Source organism: Pagrus major, chromosome 23, assembly GCF_040436345.1.
Source record: "Pagrus major chromosome 23, Pma_NU_1.0".
NCBI classification, from domain to species: Eukaryota; Metazoa; Chordata; class Actinopteri; order Spariformes; family Sparidae; genus Pagrus; species Pagrus major.
Genome location: NC_133237.1, coordinates 22,494,931 through 22,520,487, shown reverse-complemented (window position 1 = coordinate 22,520,487; position 25,557 = coordinate 22,494,931). Strand labels below are relative to the sequence as shown.

General features: G+C 40.6%; 1 protein-coding gene across 1 annotated transcript; it reads right to left on the bottom strand.

The window, feature by feature from the left end:
• Positions 1 to 5,920: 5,920 nt before the first annotated feature.
• On the bottom strand, positions 5,921 to 25,265 carry LOC141019837 (heparan sulfate glucosamine 3-O-sulfotransferase 2-like). Its single transcript, XM_073494858.1, has 2 exons — positions 24,754 to 25,265; positions 5,921 to 6,539 (listed from the first exon to the last, which is right to left on the bottom strand). Exons 1-2 carry the CDS (start codon positions 25,263 to 25,265, stop codon positions 5,921 to 5,923), a joined length of 1,131 nt encoding a protein of 376 aa, XP_073350959.1.
• Positions 25,266 to 25,557: the final 292 nt, after the last annotated feature.

Here is a 25,557-nt window from a genome sequence, read left to right as displayed (position 1 = left end):
TCAGTTGTGAGTTCTTGTAGTGTAGTACACGATGCAACACAACCTATTCAGTTGTTTTGCTGTGAGGATGTTTGAATCTGAAGGTGACAAGACTTTGTACAGACTTTGTTTAATGCAAATAAAAACTGAAGTGGAAAAACAAATTCAGTTTTTATTTACAGGGGGTTATGTAGCTGTCTATTTCTTGGCTGGGACCAGAAACGTCTTGGTGTCTCTGATAACGGCCTCGCAACAGCCTAGAAAAAAGCTTGGAACATAACATACTAGACATTTAAACCTCTGCACATCCAAAAATGTACATTTACAATGTCCAGCTTAATTTCCCATCCATGGTATTCATCCAGTATCATAATGCTGTTCTACATATTCATCAGCAACACTGTCTTCGAGACGTTGCGTATCAAAAGTACCTTTTATTTAAAAAGTCCTTTTTATTTTTGCACAAGAACAATGTAATGCAAATCTCCACCTCGCTTGCATGTGAAACAATACGTTCGCTACCCACTGAGGGTGTCTACCGACCGCTGCGGTGCCCCAGGAGCAAGTCTGCGTCTTCCACCACAACTGCTTAATTAGTTGACTGTGTGCCTGGAGACCCATTCTGCACTTGACCTTTGGAGGGTAAGGCAAGCAGCACATGTTCAACAGAGCAGAGGAAATGAGGTGAGGGGGAAAGGTTTTCACATTGGTTAATGGTGTGTGTACATACAATAGGTGTGCATGTGTAGCTGTGTTGTTCCTTTTTTCCCCAAGAATGCACCGCTTCTATAATGTGAATCTTTTCATTAGTGTGACACCGAGCTCGTCAGTTGTATTACATCAAGCATGAAGAAGCATTGCCGAGATGCTGACACTTCTTGAGAAAATACCAAGAAGCATCTGCAAAGGATGTAGATCCATTTTTTTTAAAAAAAAAACATCTTTTAATTTAGAGGAACAGCTTGAAGTATGATACAGAGGGATAAAACATGTTCCTGGAGAAACCTCAGGGGATGATGACATATTCAAAAGGTGCAACGATGCAGGTAGAGGTTAGCTCACATGACATTTTCTTATTTAATGAGATTTCCTCTGGAGGTGTTGCTGGCTGCCAAGTTTCAAATCATCTAAAGGGAAGTCTGCTCTTCTCATTGTCCACCGAGAAAAGGAACATCCTCATTATCTTCCATAGCTTTGGCTCATTAAGTGGCACAAGTAGATGTCTTGATATAAATACTTCAACCACAAAATGGAAGAAGTCTTCTTGGAGGGACTGCACACTCCACTGAGAAACAACCTGGAAATGTTAAAGTGGCATCAGAAAACAAATAGCAGAAAAACTTGATACATTATTTAAAAGCAGCCAATAAACATTATAAGATATTCCGAGCCTTGTTCCATCGTTGCATTTGGGCATTTTTCAATGTTATTGATGCGTTTTTTTGAAGCTGCCTATAGCAACAGCGTTTTCTAGGACACAGCGCACTCCCAACTGTTTTTCTTTAGATGTCGTCCTCACAATACAGAGATTACAGACACGAGCTTGTAAAGCGTGTGAAGTTTCAGGGATGGAGCCTCAGTAGAATTTCAATAGGTTTTCAAGGCAGGAGTTATGAAAGACCTTTACAGCTTTGGAGTCTGCAAGGGGAGGCTGCAAAAACACATATTTGAATGTTGCCTCATTATTTCTCTTTATTTCATAGGAAGGGAACAAAATTAGACTCCATGGTAAATAATTTTATTGTATACTGTTAGACATTTTGGATGAGTGGCAGAGGTGTATTTCTCCTCAGAGTCTTTCAAAGTTCATGACATTTACAACAGCTTCTTTGGTATTTACTTTGAAGGTTAGAATGGTCAGTCAGGCAGTTTTTAGTTACCCAGAACACTTTGTTCCTTCATAATGAGGAGTTAATACACTGTACACATCAATGAACACTGTGAATATATGTGACACTGCAGGTGTTGGATGCCTTCGATGCTGCACGCACTGCGTACAACCGGTCTTTCACAAGGCTAGCTGGATGAATTACCAAATCTACAGTACAAGTGAGCTAGCAGCACAAGAATGGCCGAGAAAGCATTGTAAAACTTCATGAGCTAGTCGGAAATGGTTAGAGGATGATGTGCTGCACCAACAGCTAACAGTGGCTGAGCCTGCTCTTCAGCAGCTAGGCTACCCCAGCTAATTCTATAGCACTAAGCACGCAGCCACTGAGCCTTAGAACGAGTGAGCAGCAGCAGAAGTGACAGCCTGTCTGTCAGCGAATTACATCGTAGCACAAAGCACATAGCCCGTGAGCCATAGAACAGAGCTGCAGCAGCAGCAACACACTTCTTCAGCGGCTAATGTTAGCACAAAGCACACCGTCCCTGCGCCAAGCTAACCCAGTTAGCACAAAGCACATATCTACAGCAGTGAAGCCACTGTTTTTGTGACGCTATTAAGCTTGTGTTTATATGAATTGTATTTTAGCGAGCTAGCCTGCTAGCGCATCTCCCAGCTAGTCAATGAGAGCTACGGGGCAGTCAGTGTTAGTGTACTCAGGCAGTGCTGGTTCATGCAGGGGTTATATTTTTTTTCTGTTGGATAAATTAAAAATCTATTTTGCTCTTGCCCATTTCTACAAGCTTACCAATCCCAGCTTTAACATGAGCACAAGCATTCAAAGAAAAGAAGCGCTGAACTTTGAGAGGAAGCCATTTTTTTCTTTGCCACGTGTTGTGCATTCTGTTATGAGGCATGAATGTTCCCCCAAAAAGTTCCCCCTATATTCTTCAACAGAAGTCTCATGGAAAGTAGCCCTATGCAGCGCTGATAACACATCAAAGTATTCATAGGGTATCACATGCTGGCAGCAGTGTGGGAGTCTTTCCTCCGTGCCATGTCATCAAGCCCGAAGCATTCTTGGGGAAAAGTTATAATTAACTGAGCTGAGATAAAGTTGAGCGTATTGGTTAACTGGCGTGTCTGCTGATGGCTCACTAAGTAGCAGGCAGCTGCAGAAGGTGTTGGCAGGTTAATGAAAAAATAATGGAGAATATCACAAATAACAGTTTAAATAATGTTGTTGGCCAATGTGCATGTACAGGACGAGCACAGTTGGAATGCAAGTGGGTATCAAGTTTCCCTAATATGGAAGGTCACTCATTAGTGTAAGTGTGACTAGATACGGCTGCTAAATTCACAGCCCTGCAGTGGGGGACAAAAAAGTGTGACACCTATGGAAGAAGTCACGGACATTTTTAATACCTCAAATACTGTGTAGCAGCTTAATTTGGCTTTTTCAGTCAGGTTGCTTGGCGTAGATTATCATATTGTTTTACAAAACATATATCCTGTTAGAACAATGAATTGTGATGAGTGCACTGGCAAAATCTCTCGAATCCAGGAGGTACATTTTCTCGAACAGATGCTGTCTCCCAAATGTTCATTTCACCAAGGACAAATATTTTCAATTCAAATTCTGATAATTTACATATGTCCTGACTGTAAGGTTTGTGTCTGCAATACTAAAAACGTTGACTATAATTATTTTAATTATATATATACACATTTTCCCTGTAAGTACATAAATGCAATCAAAAAGGTCACATTTAATGAAAAAGTTGTTCTATTATGGACCTAAACCATATGTGTTTATCCAATTACAAAATATAAAGTTAAGGGGAACAGCTGAGGGGAAAAGTGTTTATTATCTACGCATTATACATAAAAGTAATATATTTCGTCACTGGTGCCCCATGTTCGAAAAAAATGCTGTGAAAGTGCCCCCAAGGGTGCCCTTCCAGTGGCATTTCTGCATTCTGGCGCCCCCCCACATTTCTTTCGCCCCCTGCCCCCCAAAACATCCTGAGTCCGCCTAAGTATTTTGCACTGTTTTTTCTGTGTCCTGTAATAAATCAGACCTCTAGTTCGAAAAACTTAACATTAAATGTGACCATTTACATTAAACTTAAGCAATGGATTGTGTTGGAAAACCTTTAAATTAATTATATTTAATCAAAATACTCAAAGTCAACGTTTTAGGCATATTATTTTCGAGTGTTTGAAGCCCTTGACTTCCACTAATTGTGTTTTTAATCATAGTAAATGCTCAGATTTTGTCAATTTTGGCGGTCTATTTTTATTTTGCCTCTTATTTTCCTGCTGTGGTGTTACTTTCTGCAAACTAATCACAAAGCAGTGTTAGTCAGTACGACCAAAACAGTTCAAAGGACTGATATAAGCAGAATGTCAACATCACAGACTAATTAGGCTTGATAAGTGAACATTAATTCTTGAAACAACATGCCAGCCAGCAGTTTCAGCAGTTTTGGAAGGTCATACTGTAGACAGTGAAAAGTTAAATCTAAAGCCGTTGTCAGACGGGACACAGATATTACCTGGGGACTGCATTTTTAAATAATCGCAGAGGTCTTCTGCGTTCTTAATCCTCTGCTAGTCTGACATGTGTAAACAGTGCATCAAAAGGTCCACTGTGCATTTGCTGCCAGATTTCATAAACACAGATAACTCCGGCATAAATCTGCATAACATTAATTAGCTTTTTGTAGTATTATTATGTTTTTCAAAGGTTCCTTCCTTTTCTGCACTTTCCTTCCTCTTTTGTGTGGAGAATTTCGGAGGCTTCAGTGGAAATTATTCATGACAACTCTGATTGGCTTCAGGGTGCAAATTCAAGAGGTTAATCTAACTGCTTAGCATGGAGTCCAAATCAGAGAGAGCTCGATCAAATCCATCAGAAGAGGAATCTTGAAAGTTAATGAGATCAATGACATGCATGGCAGCATTTGTTCAGGGATGTTTTATCTTTCAGCAGGCTCAATACAAACATATTTGTAGCAGCAGTTTATAGTATATTCCTTGTGATTTGGCCAGGAGATGTGAGCGGATGTCATCCTCAAATGCACAGGTAAATCACTAAAGTCTGTATGTTGTTGTTGTCCTGTTACTTTGGTATGAATTAACTGCATGTATGTCACAGAGACTGGCATCAGGTTTGATTTGAGCGCTGAACTTCTTATTTTACACCAAATACTGACCAATATCAGAGACGAACACACCACAAATGTAGGGATTACATATGATTGTACACGATTACCAGACAGCATTAGCAAAAAAACAAGACTGCTTACTTTTACTCACGTCTAGAAAAACAGAACAAATCTCAAATAAATACTTGAATTTGAAGTCTTTTGCCTTTTATTTCAGGGATCACAACGAAAATACTGACACAGAAAGAGCTGAAGTTCAACAAACAGTAAACCTTCATCAGTGTTGTAGCATCTGTCTTAAAATAGCTGTTATTTTTCTTCTCAGTTACAGTACTTTTTTTTCCAGCAAATTTTCCCCCCTTGCCTGTGAACTTTTGTCAACAATGAGGAGATAGACTTCACTGCAGAATAACTGACAGGCTGGTTTTATTATTCATTTGACATTTTGCTGCAACTTCATGTCGAGAGCTCGTTTTAGCATTAAAGCCGGTGGTTCATTTTTTGAGCAGAAACGATGAATAAATAAGCAATCTAGACAATGAATATTCAAGCTATGTCATTAATGTAGGTCTGGTGCGGTTAAATGACAGGAAGGAAATGGGATGATTGCTGGTTAATGACTTGGTTAATGAATGAATGCTGGTTGCCTGGTGATGAATTTATATGTCAGGTATGTTTTATAGAAACTCTGATTTGTATATATATCTTTTTAAAGAAATGGCACTTGTGATCAGAATGACCCAACCAAAAACCCAGCATGACGTGAAACTGTTTATATGATTATATTTTAATTTCTGGGTTGTATATTATTCTATTATAATTCTGTCAGTGTATACATCTCAATAAACTATTCATTTAAACATTTTTTGTCAAAGATACCCTCATTTATATTCATCTCCAGAGGTAGCCATTTTAAAAACAGCTCTGTTTCTGTATGGCACTCTCAATCCCACTTAAAGTCTTGTCCAACGGTTTCATAGAATTTGATATTAAATGGCCTATAAAACTCCTGCAGCTGCTCTATGACCTCCTGTTCGATCTGTACGTGAGTTCTGCCCTTGGATTTGCCGAGGCAGCGCGGCTGGCTGCTGCTCTCCGGCTTCTTCAGACAGGGGAAGCCTTTGGTTCGATTAAAGTAGAAGTGCTTGTCCGTGATTATTCGTTTCAGTCCCAAAAAGTCCTGAACGCGGCCCATTTCCCCTGCCGGATCCGTGATCAGCCGCTCCCCGCTCACAAAGTGCATCTGCGACAGGCGAAAGTACTGCAGCCAGTTCTCCAGGTGCAGAATATACATCCCGATCCGAATGGCGTTCCAGGAAGAGTCGACGAGGCCCAGGCTTTTGTTCTTAAAGGCCAGCTCTTCAAACGTAGGGATGTCGGGCTTCTTGGAAAGAGTCTGTGTGTAGTCGGAGATTGCTCTTGTGACCGGGTTACGCACCACAACAATCAGCTTGGTCTTGTGGGACATGCTGGAGATCCGTCTGGGTGCCTCTCTGGTGACAAAGTAGCTGGGAGTCTTCTCTAATGTGATCTGGCTGTCGAGCGTTCGTGGCATTAATCCCCTTGGGAGAGAGACAAGAGAATAAAACACACATGGATGAGTCAGCAGGAGTTGTTATTCGCCTGTCCAGGAGCATTTCCACATCTCTGTTTTCTAGATGAGTTTAGGAAAGCAAACACGAGTCCGTACTTGTATCACAAATACAAAGTATGAAAAAAATTAACTCTAACAGCAACAAAACAACATGAGATAAAAATCTACATTATCACTTATTACAGAAGCAAACAGTACAGGTTTGATATTTCAGAATAGAAGGCGAACTGCAAGTGAAGTATGTGGTATTCAGCGGTAGAAACATATTCTCATCAGTTACTTAAGTAAAAGTGTCAGTTTATCAGCTTTAGATGGTCAGGAAATAACGTCCAGGGACCAGTCAGCGGACCCTCGTCTTTATGGTACCAATAATCAACGCATAATGCTTTGAAATGTTCGCTCATTGGGTAGAGGTTGGCACCAAAAGGTACTCAGAGCATGGTTTGGGTTAAAATGAGCTAATTTAATGTTACATATATGACAAAAGTTAAACACATTTCATAAGTTAGCTTACAGAGTTGAAATAAGTCAACACTGACTGAGACACGAACATCAGTCTTCTGGGTCAAGGTCCTGTGTTTGTTGACCCATCCATCAACCCCAGCCTCCTCCTTATGCGGACTTTCCCGCTCTTTATACTACGTCACTTGACAATTTTTTTTTCTATCACATTTGCACCCAAAATCAAATGTGTAAACCTAAAAAAAAGCAAAAAATGTGTCGTGATAACACGTGAAATATTAAAGACATTGGTTTGTTATTAATAGAGTATTCTGTGAGACCAGGCTGCTGATAAAAGTGGCAATAAAAGTAACTATTTTATCAACTGTTGGAGAGTTTTATGAACTGAATAGCAATTTAGGATATTTCATATGCTCATTATACATTTTTTATCTTCATTTGCAAAGCAACTAGTAACTTTAGCTGCCAAAGAAAACTACTGCAGTAAAAAGCACAATATCTGCCTCTGAATTGCAGTGGAGCGGAAGTATGAAGTAGCAGAAACTGGAAATAAACATGTACAGCAAGTACCTCATAACACAAAATGTCCTTCGTTACTCTGCACCACTGGCAGTAAAGCAAGGCGACAAAATACTGGTTATGTAACAAACAGTGTCAGATATCTTGGCAGCTGCATGATATTTCAGAGATCTTAGAAGGCAGTGTTATTTCAATATTCCAGCTAACACCTAGTGTCAAATGACAGTAGACAATACCCAAATAAACACAATGCGAATATATTTGTTAGATATTCACTGGTGACAGGACAGCTTGTACAGTCAAAACATGCATCATGATAATCATCATCAAGCTGCCAAGATAATGGCTCTACAAACTACGGGCAAATGTTTCTATTTGTCATGCGAGTTTTCCTTCCCACTGTAATACGTCATTCTGCTTTGGCACTTTGGTTCAATAAAAAGACGATTAATGAGCGGATGTCGGCTGTTGAGACCGAACAATGCCTCGACCTGAATTCAGAGATCATCCACGCTTTGCTCCCCGTTTCTTTGAAATAGAAAAAAGGACTCTGCCGTTGCATTAGCACAATAACTCAGCAGTTTGGTGAGAATAATTACAATATAGCGCTATTCAACTCGGCTTTTACTTTTATGATTACAGAAGATATAGTGCCTGAATTTCTCTATTTCACAGCATGAGAATGAGTTTCTGGTTTCAGGTAGGTTAGCACACAGTTCTGATGATTAAATACCACACTTTCTCTATTATTACTGGGGGAAGGCTTCGATTAAAACCTAACCTTTCTCAAAGTTTTCTCTCTCAAGGTAGAGGTAGCCATAGGTTACCTCTGAAGCCTTGGAAATATTGATCCATTTAGCTTTATTTATGAATCCTGAGTTGTTGGCTTGGGTGCCTCAGGGCCACTAGGCAACTATTAATCTTGTATGAGAACAGCACCTTTTCAAGCAAACAGCTTTGCTACACACTAACAAACTTGCAGCCTTTTTTCCAGGGAGGTGCAGAATCTGAGCAGATCTTTGGCCGTGTGCCGAGGAAGCCGTCTTTGTTATCTGACTTGTCAATTCCACGCGTTTTCACCATCCTCAGAGATGAACATGGTGGAGATGAGAGGATCTTGTATGTGCAGGTTCAAGACTGCGACCTGTCATATCACAAAACAGGCCTGACAGTATGAACACTTGCAGTGAAAGGTCACAGATGGTTTCTATATACAGCACTATTCTGCAGACGGTATGTCGAGAGCATGGGCGTTGTGGGAAATAAGGCATTCGTAAAAAGAGAATTATGTTAAATCAAGAAATCTCGCACTGAAGGTTTTCACTCACAATGGTTGTTTTTGTTTGTTTGCAGAATACAAAAGTCCAAGTGAGCCTGTCCATCACAGGAAGTTGGAACATGTGCCAACTTACCTTGAGTTATTGATTTTTAGTCCTGCTCTGTTTGTTTACTCCCAGGGAGTCTCGGCACTGGAAAACTTACATGACTGTTACAACACGGAGGGGGCTGATAGAGACGAGATGGAGGAAGGGATAAAACCTCTGAAAGGCTGAAGCATCCTAAGTTAGAAAGCCAAGGGCAGCGTATTTGAGATAAATTATGAAAGTATAAAGACGGGTTAATAAAAACATTGAGGTGTTATTTCTCCTACAACAGACACTCTGCATTGACATATTTTCCCCAAGTTTCCTGTCTGTCCTCCTGTTGATTTGAAAGTAAACACAACTTTTAAATACACATACTCAAGTTTTGTTGTTAAAATCTTCCTCTGAAGAAATTAATGATATATTGTTGTGATTCTAGCATCTAATTATTAAAAGTGCTGTAGTGACAGAACAAGAAAGTAATGACAGGTGTAGGTTATCCATGTCAACGAAGGAAAATAAGAAAAAAAGGAGGAAACTTTTCCATTTTAAACCTTTCTGACCATTCAAATATTGACTTCTGAGTTTACAAGTTGCACTTGAATGTACCATGAAATTCCAATCAGCGCCAACAGGCTTTGCAGAACAAAGTGTTGTAGATTTCTGAGTTTAGGACGTGCCTCTGAATGCACCGTGAAGTCCCTGTGCTGTGCACATGTCTATGACAGCAGAGGACAGAGACAGTGAGTTCGTAAATGATGCCAAAACGCAGTGGGGACTCTCACCATAGCTTTTAATCACATGACTGGTTCGGTACAAACATTTACCTGCCAGCAACGAGCCTTATGGCCTCAAGAAGCGGAAAATCTACCCGCATTTGGACCTTCGGACTTGTATCCACAGGAAAAGTAAAAATGGGGAGAAGCCATGCTGAAAGGGTGAAATCATGGATACAGCGACAGGGTCAACGGGCTCTTCTCCTATAAACTGAACAGCCAATCAGAGGGATTTCTCTCACCGACGGGCTCTGCCACCGATTCTACATGCTCAATTGGTCAAATAGGAGCCAACAAAGGCCGACTAGTGCTGCAAGATGACAAAAAAACTGCCCCTCCTTTAGAGCAACAGAATAACTTGCCTGTGCCTTCCAAAACAAAAGTCAGTTTTATGATGTGACAAAACTAAAGTTAAGGTTTTAATACAGTTTAGGCACAGAAATGACTCAGTTAGGTTCAGGAAGGAGGAGCATTGTTCGGCTTAAAGTAAATACTTGGTTATGGTCATCAAGCTTACAGCAATAAACATTAAGAATGAGTTAGTCATGATTAAAAGAAACCAACAGTGACTGTTGGTGAGAAATGGGAAATCTGCAGTCTATGACCATTAATTTGGTCATTTTTCTTATATGCAATCCCTCAAGTGCTTCTCTCACTCTGTGACACGCCATGCTGCGACCTAACTAATGTGCAAATACTCACAACACTGCTTGGATTAAGATAAAGAGAACGTATCTGTATTTGTCAGCTGTTCATTCAAAGAACTGTTTAACCTCGCTGTAACTGCAGCCAATAAGAACAAGGTGCGATCTAGTGATCAAAAGGATGTCCAACCTTTTATTCAGTCATTTGTAAAATATGCTTTCATGTCAGCAGTGGAGGAGCAGCAGGAGCAGTGTGGACCAACCATGTCCAGGACATGTGTTAATGAGGAACACCAGGTCTCTAATAACTACAAGCGTTTTGATCTAGCATTTTGTAGTTTGGGCTCACATTAGCATCCACATTACAATCCAGCGATGCTAAAGCTGATGAGCGGATATTTACGGTTTCTGATAAATTGTTTTCTTTGCTCGGTCGAAGAGATGGCAGCAGCAGCAGCAGCAGCAGCAGCAGCAGCCTCAGCCTCATTTTCAGTTCTTTATTGAGATAGCAGAAATAAAAACCAGGAGGGGAACATGTGATACCTGAGGCAGGTGTCTGAACCGACCATCAGGATTTTTTCTCTCCCCATGCCCTCAAGAAAGTGCAGCACTACACACAGCATCTGAAATTAGAAGATAAAATTGAGGGTTTTCATGGGAGTGGGTCCTCATGTGCTTTTACTCAAAGCTGCTCAGTCCTTGCTCTGTGATAATTATTTGCAGATTAAAAAAAAAAAAACATGCTCATAATTTCGATCGAAGTGCTTTGAGGGTGATCACTAATGTTTCTGAAACCTTAGCATCTTTATCAGTATGCAGAAACTAACCTGAAAATGCACTTTAATGGGAACATCTTGCATTGCGGGAGCGACACGTGTGAATACACACACACACTTTGATTAACTGACATTTGAGTGAAGTGCTCTGATTGATTACCGCCTTCTCACTCAGAGTTAACACTGAATTCTTCAGCATAATTTACAGTCTTTTCCCCATTTCTTGGTGAAACTTTAAGTCAGGAAGCATTACAGGCTCAGCTGTGACATTTTAATCACTCTGGGAAAATGAACTCAGGTGTGGAAGATCTCCTCAATGCTGTAAATGAGACATGGTCAAATAGGAGAAAGTGGTTGAAAGCTAATTTGCTCTGGATGCTTCAGCGCTGCATTTGATGTTGTAATTACACAGTTCTTATTAGTCATTTCTGTAATAAAAAAAAATGCACATTTATTTTTATTAAGGGATGTTTGGCTTCTACATTGACTTTTAATTTATTATTATAATTGGCTTTTATAATGTTTTTTTTTGTAAAAATTCAATATTTCTAAATAGGTCTCATGGTAGAAAGGGGTCTGGATGGTTAATACAAACACTCCCAGCATTATTAATTAACCCTCAAGCAGGCTTCTGTGTTGATTATTTCACTGTCTACACCCTGATGTAACTGAAAGTTCTGAGATAAAATATATATATGTTATATAAAGCAACAGAATCTGTTAAAACAAATGAAGCACATTGCTCCATCTGTTTAAACACAGAGGAGGGACATCACAGAAAGCCACAGAAAATAGCTGTAAGGCAACCACTAATGGGGATGTGTGCGGCGTTTCCTTTAATTTTGAACCTTTTGATTTGGGTCCCTTCATAATAGGGGACTTTTACAGTATATTACAGTGTGTGTAACAGTTTGTGTTGTAGCCTAATGTAAGAAGCAAACACGAGAATTAAACAGAATTTTTTATAAGCTGCTTTGGCGTCGTTGCATGGCTTTTTAACTGCAGTTTGAGCTGTGAAGTACGACATAAATGAGCCACTTTGTCGATTTTAACTATATTTTTAACTATTCTAATAGGATTTGATTATATGCGATCATATGAAGAGAGAAAGAAAACACAAAAAACACCAAGCATCCTTCCTTCAGGTTGTTAGGGTCAACAATGGAAAGCAAGTCGTTTTTGCCACTCATTAATGAGCCATGCCATGTGCTGAAAGCTGGTCTGCGTATTGTAGTGACCCTGAAAGAACCTGCCGGCTATCTCGCTCAACAATTTATCTCTGTTGGTGCAGTGGAGGCAGGAGGTCTGGAGTTCACACTTAGTTCCCTCTGGACGCTGCTGTATCATTATGGTCGAATGAGCCACAAACATGAATGTCTTTATTGCGGAGTATCAAGGACTCCCCATTAAACCCAGATAGACCATTCTCCTGTAGCTCCACTGGGAGAACATGCCACACTTTCTACAGCAGCGGAGCCAATGCAGGACAACAATTAGCTATTATAGGCCAATCAGGAGTAAAGCTTAAGGCAACAGCAGCCATATTGTTCCTCTGAAAATGAAAGTATTTAACAGGAACTCATCAGCAATGGAGTTATAACTGTAAATGAATCTCTAATGATTTCTTTGACTCTTGCCAGCCAGTGAATATCTATAAATTGCCCAGTAGTTCTGTTTTACCCAGGCTTCGACTTCCCATGGGGTCAATAAGGTTCAGTCATTTTCTGCGGTGTTCAACAAACCAAACATTTGAGTCTTTTGAATGTACTAGAGGACTGCATTGGGATCCAGCGGGACCTAATGTAAATCTTGCAGGAGCGAGCGGTTTATACTCTGGGTTTAGCTGGCACTGACCAGGAGGATGGAGAAGATCAAAGCAGGTCATTACCAGACAAAAGCTAAGCAGGGCGAGTCGAACATTGGGACAAATGTCTCAGTTGTTACTGACAATGAAGTTATATATTAGAGCCTTATTACGTTGCCAAGAAGAAACACAATGTTTTCATTAAAATTGTGATGCTTTAATCGGGTGACTCTGTGTGTCTGTGGTGCAGAGAGTGCACAGAGACACTGACCACATGACGACCATGCAACCATTTTGATATTTTGAAATTATGCTTCAAAATCTGCTAATTTACAGGATACAACTCTGCTATCTAATGAGTTTTGGTTGTAACTTTTAACACAATGCTATCAGAAACATTCCAGTACCACATGAGTGTATTTGTTGTTAACCTTTTTGATTGCTTACTTATGACTTGAGTGTTTTTATCATTTATTGTTTTAGATGTGGCCCACTGTTATATAATTCTGTCATCTTACTTCCAAAACACGTAGTGCCAAATTCAATATTACTGGCCAGGTTTGGTCATCGCTTATACAGTGTCACACTGGGTTAAAATATTTGCATTGGCCCAGCCTTCTAGAAGCACTCACAATATTCCTCTTTTTCAAACACAGGTATCAGTTCACAAATAAACAGACTAAGCCACAACAAAAACAAAAAACAAACTTTTTCCAGTGACAACAGAATCCAAAAGATTACCAATTAAAACCTCTCCGACACACAAAAATAGGGTATTAATAGCTATTCGGTGCAGGGCTGTTGTATTACATTACAGACTGCAGGCTGAGCCACCCTCTGTATGTGACACTGCGTCTATATGCATTTAAAAGCTGCAAATTGCTGCATCACCTACAGTACGTGCATGATTATTTCACAGTGTGAAGACGAGGCAATGAAGCGAGGCGGTGCACCGCTCAGCTCCAGACGAGTGTGTGTACTTGGACAAGTTAAACTTCTAAAGAGCAACGCAGGTTCATCAGGGATGCAGACCATCAGAACAAGTAAAGGTCAGCTTTGAATCATCTCCTTGTGAACGATCAATGAACTCAGAATTTATTACTGTCATTTCACTGTGGTTTGAGCTTATTGTCAGTTCAAGACAAGGTCTCAGTTAATGTTTGCAGCACAAATATAAAATTGTCAAAGCTTCGCATACAAAATGCAAGTCCCTTACAAAATAACAAACAAAGTAAGGGAATTAGTAAATATATCTCAATATTTATGTCCACTAACATGGGGAATGCAGACCAACATGAAATGAAATTTTACACAAAAATTGTCGGCATCGAATGCGAATCACCATCTTCGCTATCACTTGTAATTACCAAGGTATATTGTGGCAACACACTTTGAATAGAAGAGTTGAGTGGGAGGCTTTCAGGCAAATACCGATCTGATTGGGATTTAACTTCGAAACCATTAATCACAATGTGAAGTTTCTGCAGGGGCAGGGACAGAGAGATTTAGAGAATGGCCTTTACCTCCTGCCGGACAACAAACATTTATCATTACAAAGACTAATAATGAACCCTGCCCATTAAACAATATGCAGGCACACGGCTGACCACGGAGAGGCCCGAATCAAAGTATCCATTACATGCTGTGTTCGCTCGGTCTCTGGAGTAATTCAACAACAAAACGGTTACTCAGTAAATTATCAGAAAAGGTCTTCTGGGCTCTTATTGCCTGTGTGTTATCACAGTGAACAGCATGCAGAGTAATGATGGTTCCAGTCCTTGGTGATACATTAAAAGATTTGGTTTGGAAACAAAACGTTGATATTTTCCAGAAGAAATAATTCAAAGCTTTTATCAGAGGTGCTGCAAAGTCAGATAATATCCAGCACACAAACATAAATTAATTTAAATTGCAGCTTTATGTTTATGTTGGTATCTTCAGACTGGATTATAGCTTCACAAAAACAAGTAACGGCAGAGAAAAACAAAGGAGAACAGCAGAGTCATACTGGATACACAAAAAATATAATTCAAATATGCAAAGTTGTAGTACTTTAATCTTTGACACATTCATTTTCATTTCAAGCTATTATCCAACACAATTGTTTCAGCAGCGACATCACAGCGTGCGCATGTGCAATAGTCACATTGCACGACTTTTTTTCCACGACTAATCTGTCATGGTTTGTTTGGCTTTTTGGTTTACTTATTTCCTGTTTTATTTTGTAGTTATATCTTATTTTGTTTCATTTGTTAATCATTACGCATCATTTCGTTTTTGTGTCCTCACAAAAAAATCACCCCAATTATTATATACTGTATTTTTTCAAATGGCAATGTATGCCACCGAAAATCCCAATTTGAAATGCTGCCTCAAGGGTTTTCAGATCTTTTTATTTTCTTTTTGCAAACTTTCTTCCCATATTTTCGAAACCAACTTGGGGGAAATCGTGTTTCATACAAACCATTTGTCCTGAAATGTCCTGAAAAGCCAATACCCCACACACCGACGTGCTTCCCTGCCGTCGAAACCCATTAACAGTTCGTATTACTCAGGTAGGCTGTGCAGAGAAAATGTTCTTATGCTGCGTGATTCTCATAATGTCTGTGCCACAGCACTTCCTAAAAATGGCATCTTCCTCTGTCCTGATATGACAGCATAGATCCAGTCTCCACTGGAGAGGCTGCTCCATTATTAAAGTATCACTCACTTAGATTACAGCTGTGATGACATCTGATCATTAATCACCAGCAACACAGTCCTGCCGCCTTGAGAGTCGATTAAGAGTTAACAAAGAGCAGTCCACACGAATGCAGCAATCCTGCGGCCAATTCGCCGAGGTGAGGAACAGAGGTGAATAACAATCCCGGGCTCGGAGAATCAAGCATCTATTTTTCTAATTTAATTGAAGACAAATTGGGTGAAAATAGCAGAGTGACTGAGCCAGATGTCTCGCAGTGGAGGATCCTCTTAACATCAGGCCTGTCCTCAGCCACATAATAGAATCATAAACAGATTCATAGCAGGACAATACAGTCCTGCAATACTGCTAAAAGGAAATTGCATAATGTATTTGACCTTGAACCGAAACCTATTTAATCGCTGTCATTTCAGCACTAGCCTCTTGTTTTCCTCGAAATAACAATTATTCATGGTTTATTCTGCAGGGGGAAATGACTGACACTTGCTCTCCTTGAACAATAACACGTTGAATTGAGCTGAGCTACGAGCTGTCACATTAACATGTGGCGCGGGAAAGTGTCCGCGGACGCTGAAATGAAGAGACTCAGACGGACGGGAAAGCCTTTGAAATCCTAAAACGCACACTCTCAGATGAGGCTTACTGCTTATTTTGTCCATTTTGTGCATTTTTTGACGAATGTACAGCTCTTGGGCTGCTGTTTCAACACATAAAATCAAGTCTGTAAAGGCTTTTTGTAATCCTATCATCTTTGTGGCAGCTATGATAAAAATGTTTGATAATCTTACAATTCACTCAACACGCCCCCTCTGTTAATCACCTATTTGTGCAGTTTAACAGCAGCGCCTTAACTGACGTTCATGGAGATCTCTTGAATTTTCATCAACATTGGAGCTCTTAGAAGTTCTTTCTGAGTTTACAGTGTAGCCTCCAGCAATGTGACAGTCAAGGATATTTATAAATGGAGCGCCGACAGTCCACAAACCTTTAGTGGTTTATCTCTTTACTCAGATGGTGGGAAAGTACAAAAGGGCCCACAGAGGGGGAGACACAGGAGGGAAAGCTCAGGCAGGATTTGATCCCTGGTCAGTCAGGATGGGGGGGAAGTTAACAAGCTGACAATCTCTAAGTGTTAGCTAAGGATTGCTGGGCTGGATATTTCCATACTGACAATGTTTCCAGACTGATAGAGACATTTTTATTCACTATTTTCATGACACAGGAAGTGACAAATCAGATAGCTGTCGACAATCATTCATTTTGCACGACCGATGGCAAATAAATCACTAATGACATCATTATAAATCCTGTTTCCTGAAGATGTCCATATGCTATTAAATGGGTTGCCACATATGCATTGGAGAAGTACAATAAATGCCACTGCAATTATACTCACTGATTTTATATCCTTTTCACTGCAGTCTACACTGTACACGTCTGTAACCATGGCACACGTCTGTAACCATGGCACAGGCTCTGTGGCAACTGTGTGACCTTAAAATGTAAATGTACTGCTAAACTGACAACTCGCATTCCCTGTCGCTCTCTTTCTCACTCGCTCAACCACACACTTGTTACGGCACTCAACCTTTATTTTTTGCCGTTTCATCAGCACTTGAAATGCAACTGTAGCAAGTACAGTGACTCACTATAACTCTCATATTTTAAGACGCTACAAATTATATCCAGCCGTGGCAAAGCCTTACAATTCAGCACGGAAGTACAGAGAGTGGTTGCAAATGAGATGATACACCATCTTGTCTAGTCACGTTGGGGCAAACTTGCAGGTTTTTCAGATTGTCGCAGGGCTACGTCAGACTCGAGACGGGGTTGGACGTAAAAAAATATAACGCCTGTCTGGCTGAAATGTTACCATGATAATGTTAATTATTCTACTGGAAAATAGTCGGCTGGTTACACGCACATCACGTAGGTGCAATGGCAAAGTGGCATGGAGTAAGTGCACAGGCGTTCCCCTCTTTTTAATTATTCTATTGTTGAGTGGATTCTGCAGTGAAATTACTTGTATTTTTTTGCAAATAGTTCATAGTATAATAGTTTAGTACAAACATTTTTCAACTTTGCAAATCAGTAGTATATAAATGTAATTTTGTGAGTGTCACTTACTTTACAAAAATGTGCAAGTTTGGTCTATAAATACTAAATTTCTAAAAAGAAAGGAAAAACAAAAAGCAGCAGGGATGCACACACACACACAGAAAATGCTCCACTGTACTTCTAGTTTTCAAAAACATAAAGAGTCTGCAGCCATCTGTGAGGCTGTGGGCACAGTGGTTCTTTGAGCTAAATGCTAATATGCTTAAAACATGACAATGTGGTGGATGTGGTGGGAAGCAGCCTGCGAACGAGAAATGTATCCCAAATCTCCCAAATTCTTCAATAATGATTTTAAAAAAAAGCCTCTTCAGGGATAAAGCAGCTGCAGTTCATTTTTTCTTTTAATCAACCTTTTTTTCATTTCATTAGGGAAACTTTAAAGTTGTATAAAGGGGCCTGGGTGTCCAGAGGTTTAATGACACACACGGCCCTGATGCAGTTAATCTGGTTGAACGGAGACTTATGATAGTCACACAACTAGCTTTCAGAATGTGGAAACTTCCCTCTTTCAGAAAGAAGGACACAGGGCCAGACAGACCAGAGTTTCTGGCTGACAATCTGTTTGGATCAGGTCTGCAGTGAGTCAAGGCGGAAATCAAATTGACCAGAGTGTGCCCTTCCCCACCTCTCTAAACCCTTCGCAAAAGGGCGTCGTCACACCCTGACTGGCTGTGAAGGGAATGCCTCTAAGCTCTCACTGGTTAATTAGGAGCCAGTCAGTCCAGAGGGAGTTTGATGTCCACCTTAAAAGATAGCAAAGATACAAAGATACTGATGCAAAGCTGTTATACTTTATGTTTGCCATGTTGATCATATTAGCTTAGCATGTTAGCATGCTGGTCAGAATCAGCTGCTGGAGGTGCCGTTAGAGAGTTTTTATTTGGTCATAAAACAAAGCATTGGAAGGATTTCAATCTATCCAACAGCTTTTCTTCACTCAAACCACACCTGTGATACATGGTCTAGACACCATGAATGGCAATCCATCTAATAGCTGTTGAGATATTTTAGTCTGGAGCAAACCGGCACTATAGGTTTTTAATTAATCGGATTTAGCATGTGATTGGTCCATAATGTATGCATGATTACATTATTTCCTGAATTAATTCATCAAAGGAATAAAAGCACCATCTCTCTGTGTTTCAGACTGGTCTCACAGGGGAAACGTCTCAAAAAGAGTTGTTTGGTAATTAATGTTAACCACCACATGTCTCTGAGCTGCACTGAAATGAAGACAGCTCATTAATAATGCAGAGTTACGCCTTACCATCCCTCGCTGTATAATGTGCAGTTTTCTGTGTTAAATGAGAACCATCTAACTTTCTGTCCTCATCAACCTTTCTGATGATACTGTTCCAGAGCTCCCTGCCTCCCCGAGCCAATTAATGTGGACCTGGAGAATATTTGTAGCTGCAGCCTCTCATACAATTTCACCCCTTCTCAGGGAATCTACTGACTCCTTCTGACTCCTGTGAAATCAATAGAGCTGAGATGCCCTTTTAAGTCTTGATGGTGTATGGCGACGTGTTTTTGTTTGATCTTTATGATTCTGCGGAGGATGGAAAAAAGTGGTGAGAGAAGTGTGAGGAAATTGGCGGCGGTGAAATATCTGATTTATCAGGTCCTGTATGGCTACGTGAGCGCAGTCACACAAAATAAATGAGGCCACGTGTGTGTTCTGTTTCACGAGAACACGGCACCATTTTTCTTCTGAGGCGAAATGATCCGTCACACGCTTAATGTAACAGGACAGACTGTGCAGAACAGCTGGCCGGTACACTGAAACTGACGGGAGTTAATTTGGTGTCAAATGTTGTATGTTTCTGTCTGTTCAACAGATATTAGCTTCTGAGAAGGAGTGGAAATAAAAACAAAATGAAATGAGTTTCAAGTGTTTTTACAGGGAGATTATGGACTTTGTGTTGATTTTTTTTAATTACTAATAAATGAATCAATGGCAATTCTAATAACCCTTTATCAAGGCTGTAATGCTCATTATGAGCTGGAGATTAAAACTGTTGGACGGATTAAACGCATAGAAGATAAGTTTGCTACTAAGTGGACTATGGTTAACAAACGGCGGTTAACAAACTCACAACACCAGTGTTACAGATTATATTCATCAATGACGCTTAATATAAGTAGATACCTGTAATAAATTACTGCTAACACAAACCTACTCCTGCAGCTTCACATTAAAAGCATTGAACTGGTGAGGTTGACTTTTATTATGAAGTACGCTAGTCACAGGAAGTGGAGTATGTATGTCAGTGAGTTCAGCACGAGTCCGCTGGATATAGACTGTTTATGTGAATCTGCCATGGCTGATTAATCCAGTCATTCTCCTCCCTTCAGCTATCTGCGTGTTAGCAACGAGCAACAGCCTCCAAGATGGCAGCAAACACATTGAAAATGACAAATTACCCTCACCCTAATCTGGTCACACTACAAAAGTAAACAAGCTAGCAGTTGTTACCTTTTTCCTTTGCAGGGATTTAGCTATTTTAATGTCAGCTTGCCTACCCATGTGCAAAAGTTCCCCCTGAAGTTATTTTGCAGGAACACTGTCGCTGCATCCTAGGTTTTGCACCAGCCAAGATGATTGTGATTGATTGAAAGAAATACAAACAAGCCAGAGCATTTTGGTTTTTTTACTCCTATACCAAACTGATAATGGGTGCAGCCAGACCTTTCTCCAGCACTGACACAGCCCTGTGGAGCTCTGGTTACGCAAGACTAACAGTGTCCACATTAGAAAAGCAAGGCTACATCCTCTGGGGAGCATGAATATGCTCATTAAGTTCAAGGTTCTTTATCCAGCGCATGCACAGAGTATAGAATACAATCTGCAGTGATATTACAGATCTGGAGCTACAGTTCATGTCTCACTTATGTACAGTATGCATTTTTAGAATGATTGAAGGTTTAATTGTCTTATACATTAATGATTTGACTTGATTACAGCCTTTAGATTGGATGGTAAGTTTAACCAAAGATCTTTGATCGAAAGGTTGTCTGGATTGATTAATTGAATTGAGATAACTGACATTTTATTATGAATGAATCTGACTGTAATTTGCAGCTCATTGACAGGAAGACCGATAGTGCAACTGATAACTTGCAAAGTGCAAAGCGGAGCGACGCGTATAGAATGTACAAGCACTTTGTTACTTGCTATAGAGACAAATGTGACAGTTAATCAAAATGGAAAGATACTTTATGTGACGTGCTGCCAAAAAGCCAAACAGTGTGACAGTTAATCACTGAGGGCCAGTCCAACACAATGAACATCACTCAGTCACTCGTCAAGTTGAATAACAGCAGATTCAGCCTGAATTTAACCAGCCTTTGTGTCCATTGTATCTGTAGAGTATTTATCTGGAATCTAAGAACCGTCAGCTTACAACAAGCATGAAATATTCCAGTTTTGTTATTTTCCACAAGTGGCATCATGCCAGTGAGGGACCTCCATTGATCTTTGCTCAAATTTAGAGTGACATAGAAAAAACAAGACTGAACTTGTGTAAACCCCAAACCTCTGGTGTAACTTTTCTTTCTGTTGAAGTAAACTGAGGCTCTTGCATCATTAATGACATTTTTCACCGCTGGCAAGATGGTCCTTGCATAAAAGTGGGCTGTCTATGCAGTAGAATTTTAAATTTTATTTTTGAAATTGGTGCTACATGACCAGAGAAAACAGAGAAAAAGGGCTGTGGTTCCAACAACCGGAATACGCTGTGCCGCTCCGGACCTGTAGAAGCCATTTCCCTGTTGGATTATTATTAGCAGTAGTTATTTGGTGTATTGTATTTGTTGCACTAATGGTTGAAGCACGAGTTTAAGATAAAGGGCAAAGGTGTGTCAATGTCGGGTGAAGCACCAGCGCAAAAGGGAATGACGATGGACCAGGTACGCTTGCTCTGATCTGGAAAATAAATTAACACAAAAACACTGAAGCTTGCCTGGACAATGGACTTCTTATTTGCCTGAGTGCAACCTAACTGAACCGGTGCACCACTGGCCTTTATAGAAAGAAACCTTCATATTTTTGACAAATAGCCACTTCAGGATCACTAAACACTCTCGCTGACGGGTGAAGCGAGTTGGGCGGTGCTTGATTTTGGCTAATAGTCCGTTTTGACACAGTCTGGTGGCCACCTGGTAACAAACAATATTGCTTAACACTACACTGTACACTTAGTACACTAAAATATGGTTTTGAAAACCTTTTTGGCGAGAAATGGACAATGAACAGGATCGTGGTTCATTTTCGATCAGCACTGCTCACACGGGAACGATTTTTCAGCCTCTACTTTCACAATACAGGAAACAAAACGGCGGCCACTTCTGGTTAACAAACTTCAATACAGCAAAATATGTTACTGAAAACATTTTAGGCGAGAAATAGGCAGTGTGGTAACAGAATCTTGGTTTATAGTTTATCAGCGCTGCCTGGTTTAGAAGGTTTGATCAGAGTTTGGTGAGGCGACCCTGACTGGATCCAAGAGAAAGAGAGAGGGGGCGTCTCTCTCGATCTCTTGACCTGCCTACACTCTTTGTGTCCCTGGATGCACGCATACAAAAATGTGGAAATACAATCTGGAGTTGATACAACAGCCTTATAATCCTCACGATGATGTTTTTTTTCATTATTTAGAGGACTTTTTTTGCCAGCAGGATAGTGGGGGGCTCTGGGTGCAGACAAAATGGAGTTGTTCCTTTGCACATACTACCAACGTTGTAGATCATCAAATACTGACACTTTGGGTTTGCAGCTCTGGTCGAACACCAACCCTCAAGTCAATGATCAACTATTTTCATCCAAGAAGCTATATTGTGTCGCTTAAGCTGCATTCAGATGGCATATATGAGGGTTTTGGGATTCAAGTTTGGGGCAGGACATCTCTGTTGTTGTGATGACATCTGATCTCTTCTCTCAGAAAAATCCATCACAGCTCTGTTTTTCTGCATGAACAGTCTGCAGTGTTCAGATGTTTAACTGGTGTGTTGGTTATTTATAAAGAAAGGCCTGTGAGCGTGGATTGCACTGTGTCTACATTTGACCTTTTGACCACTGGCCACATATTGACTGTCTTCAAATGATGAGGCTGCTGAAGTATTTAACAGCTTGGCCAACTTCAAGTTCTACAAAGCCTGGTACCTTTGTTTGTCATTGTTTCTATAAAGTAGACCTTTAGCAAGTTATACTTTAGTGTTTAAAAAGCAAAAGGCTCCTTCCTGTGCATGCAAATAAAACAGCATGGCAGTGTAAGCTCGATGTTTAATACATAGAAAATGAAGATTAATATCAGAAAAAGAGACTTAATAAACATGCAGATTATAGAGCAAGTGTTTCCTTTTTAACTTTGGACCAGGGGACTCTGGAGTGATTTTGTGTCTTACATTAATGCATTTTTGTAGAATTTTAGCCTCTGGTTCATTAATTCGGAGATGAAAAGGACCGATTCTCTTTTCAGGAGTACGGAGCAGCTTTTGAGATAACTCTATTGTAAAGCCAGCCTTTGTGTGCGCGACTGGATCGTCTTGCATCTGCTTGAGTCCACTTCTTTCATGTTGACATTATCTACAATGCGTTTTCATTTTATTTCTGTACACTCTGAAATTAACTGTCAGACGGGACAAGTTGCAGTTAAAACAAACTTATTTTTCTATGTGTAAGTCACAAATCTAAAAGAACGAACAAGCCCAACCTTCAGACTGTGTCTGTTCATAACATTTTCAGCTCTGCAGGCCTTTTACTTTGAGAAACTGTTTATTTTACTCTGAAATGAAGCCAGAGAGAGACACCTTGAAAAAATCCTTCCCTGCGGTGGCTATCTTTGCCTCAAGTCATTTACAAAAATTAGCTGATATTGGTACAAGTTTTAAAACAAGCGCATCATTTAATTCCATCATTAATGGTTATTGAAGAAGCTGAAATCTGAGGCTGATGAAAGCCAACGTAGAACAAAAAACCAAACTGTGTGCGTGTCGAATGTGATCCGAGCAAACTGTCAGCTGAGGCATGATGGGCAGATCCTCATATACATGATAATTTGATGCTGCCTCTGCTGTTTGTTCCTGCAGTGCAGCCTGAGAACAGACTTTGTCACTTGTTCCATGTTCTTGGAAGCACTGCTCGGTGGTCTGTTCCTGCCACACTGCTGCAGGCAGACAGGACGCAACACAAACACCATCCAGCCGACTGTTTGCAGACTTGAATGAAACATTTTTTTCTTTTTTAGTGATTGCATACTCGGTTTGGTGGCGATCGATTTTTTTGTTGAGAGAAACCCTGAACTTTCTCCTTCAATTTAAAAACACCCAAACAGTCAGAAACAGCAAATATGTATTAGAGAGGCATCTGGGCTGTAGATTAGATCCAACAGGGTGAGTGACAGAGTGAGATAAGAGGCAGAGGTGGGTGGGAGGTGATGTTCTGGGCTCGCTGCCCCTTGTGAGCTCCCCCTTTTTCTCCATCAGCCAATGTGAGAACATTTTGTCTCCTGGTGCAGCCGGTTTGAATCCAGCTGGAAACCTGTGTTCTGCAATGCATTTTTGTGTTCTGATCCTACATCAGCCTCATGGAGCTGTCTGTTCAGCACCACAGAGCTCTGCAGAGTGAAAAGTAGAATCAAACTTGTGATCTTAGTGTTGGTGTGCTTCTGAGGTGTGTGTACAGGTGTGTTTGCATGTGTGTGTGGGGGGGGTCGCCCCTGGAACAGAAATGGTGTCTCTGGGTGTGTTCACTCTGCAGCCAAGTGTCTCTTATATTGAATATGATATTGAAAAATGCCTTAGACTATATAATCTAGCATTCATGCTTGTCAAAAAACTTGTTAAATTTAAATATTGAAGCGTCAGGACCTCACACATCACAGGACTCCCCTGCCCAGCAGAGCTGCACCACAATGGGTGGCAAGTGAAAACATCTGTGCAGGAATATAACACAAATCATACATCTATCTCTGAAAACTAGAGGTCTATAATTTAATGAGCGTCTCATATGTTTCCTCACCTGTACCAGTCAAGCCCTCTGTCATAGTTTCTGTCGAAAAAGTGCGGCTCCGTTCCGAGAGCGCGCACATCTGGATGTATCCGGATGAACTCCAGCACCGCCCTGGTGCCTCCTTTCTTTACACCCACTATTAGCGCATTAGGCAGCTTCTTATTCCCATATTTCTGCGCGACACTCATGTTTCTCAACTTCATGTCAGCCCAGTGGCTCCCAGTCGAGGCAGGGGCTTTACTTTGGTCGCGGGGATCACTTGATCCTCGCTGGGCAGCAGAGCCATCCAGAGCGGACCTGACTTCCAGCGAAGCGCAATTGTCCAGTTTTCCAAGAAGTTTCTTCCCTCCTGCGTTCTTGCTCGGCGGGCATCTTTTCCCCTCATAACCCTGGTTTGTCATGATTGTGCTGCGACAAAAAAGAATACTATAGCATAGATAGGTGCAGGACAGTGACACGGTGAATATGAAGGCGAATCTGGCGCTGAATCTGTTCGTAGATGAGAGGAACCTATGTGCCATGTCTCCATGGGTTCAAAGTGCTGCATGATTTTCCATCGGAGTCCTCCTCCTCCTCTCTTGGTCCGCGGTCTGGCAACAATATAGGTTCTAAAGTCAGACAGACTGGCATATGAGGATAGGGGTGGCTTCTCGGAGGCATCAACTGCGCGTAAGTCGCGTTATTTCTTTTCATAGGCTGCTGAACTGTGCGAGAAAACTTGGGAGCGGAATAAGATTAGAGCAGCTCGGCGGAGACAAAATGGGTCAGTCCACAATCTAAGTTTCTCTTAAGTAGTTTCAAGTGAGTCATTTG

Bases quoted from the DNA above. Each gene is read 5' to 3' on its own strand.
- LOC141019837 (XM_073494858.1), bottom strand. From the start codon at position 25,265: ATGGCACATAGGTTCCTCTCATCTACGAACAGATTCAGCGCCAGATTC. The intron at 6,540-24,753 runs GTGAGGAAACAT...CTCTCTCCCAAG, and splicing joins AGAGGGCTTGACTGGTACAG to GGGATTAATGCCACGAACGC.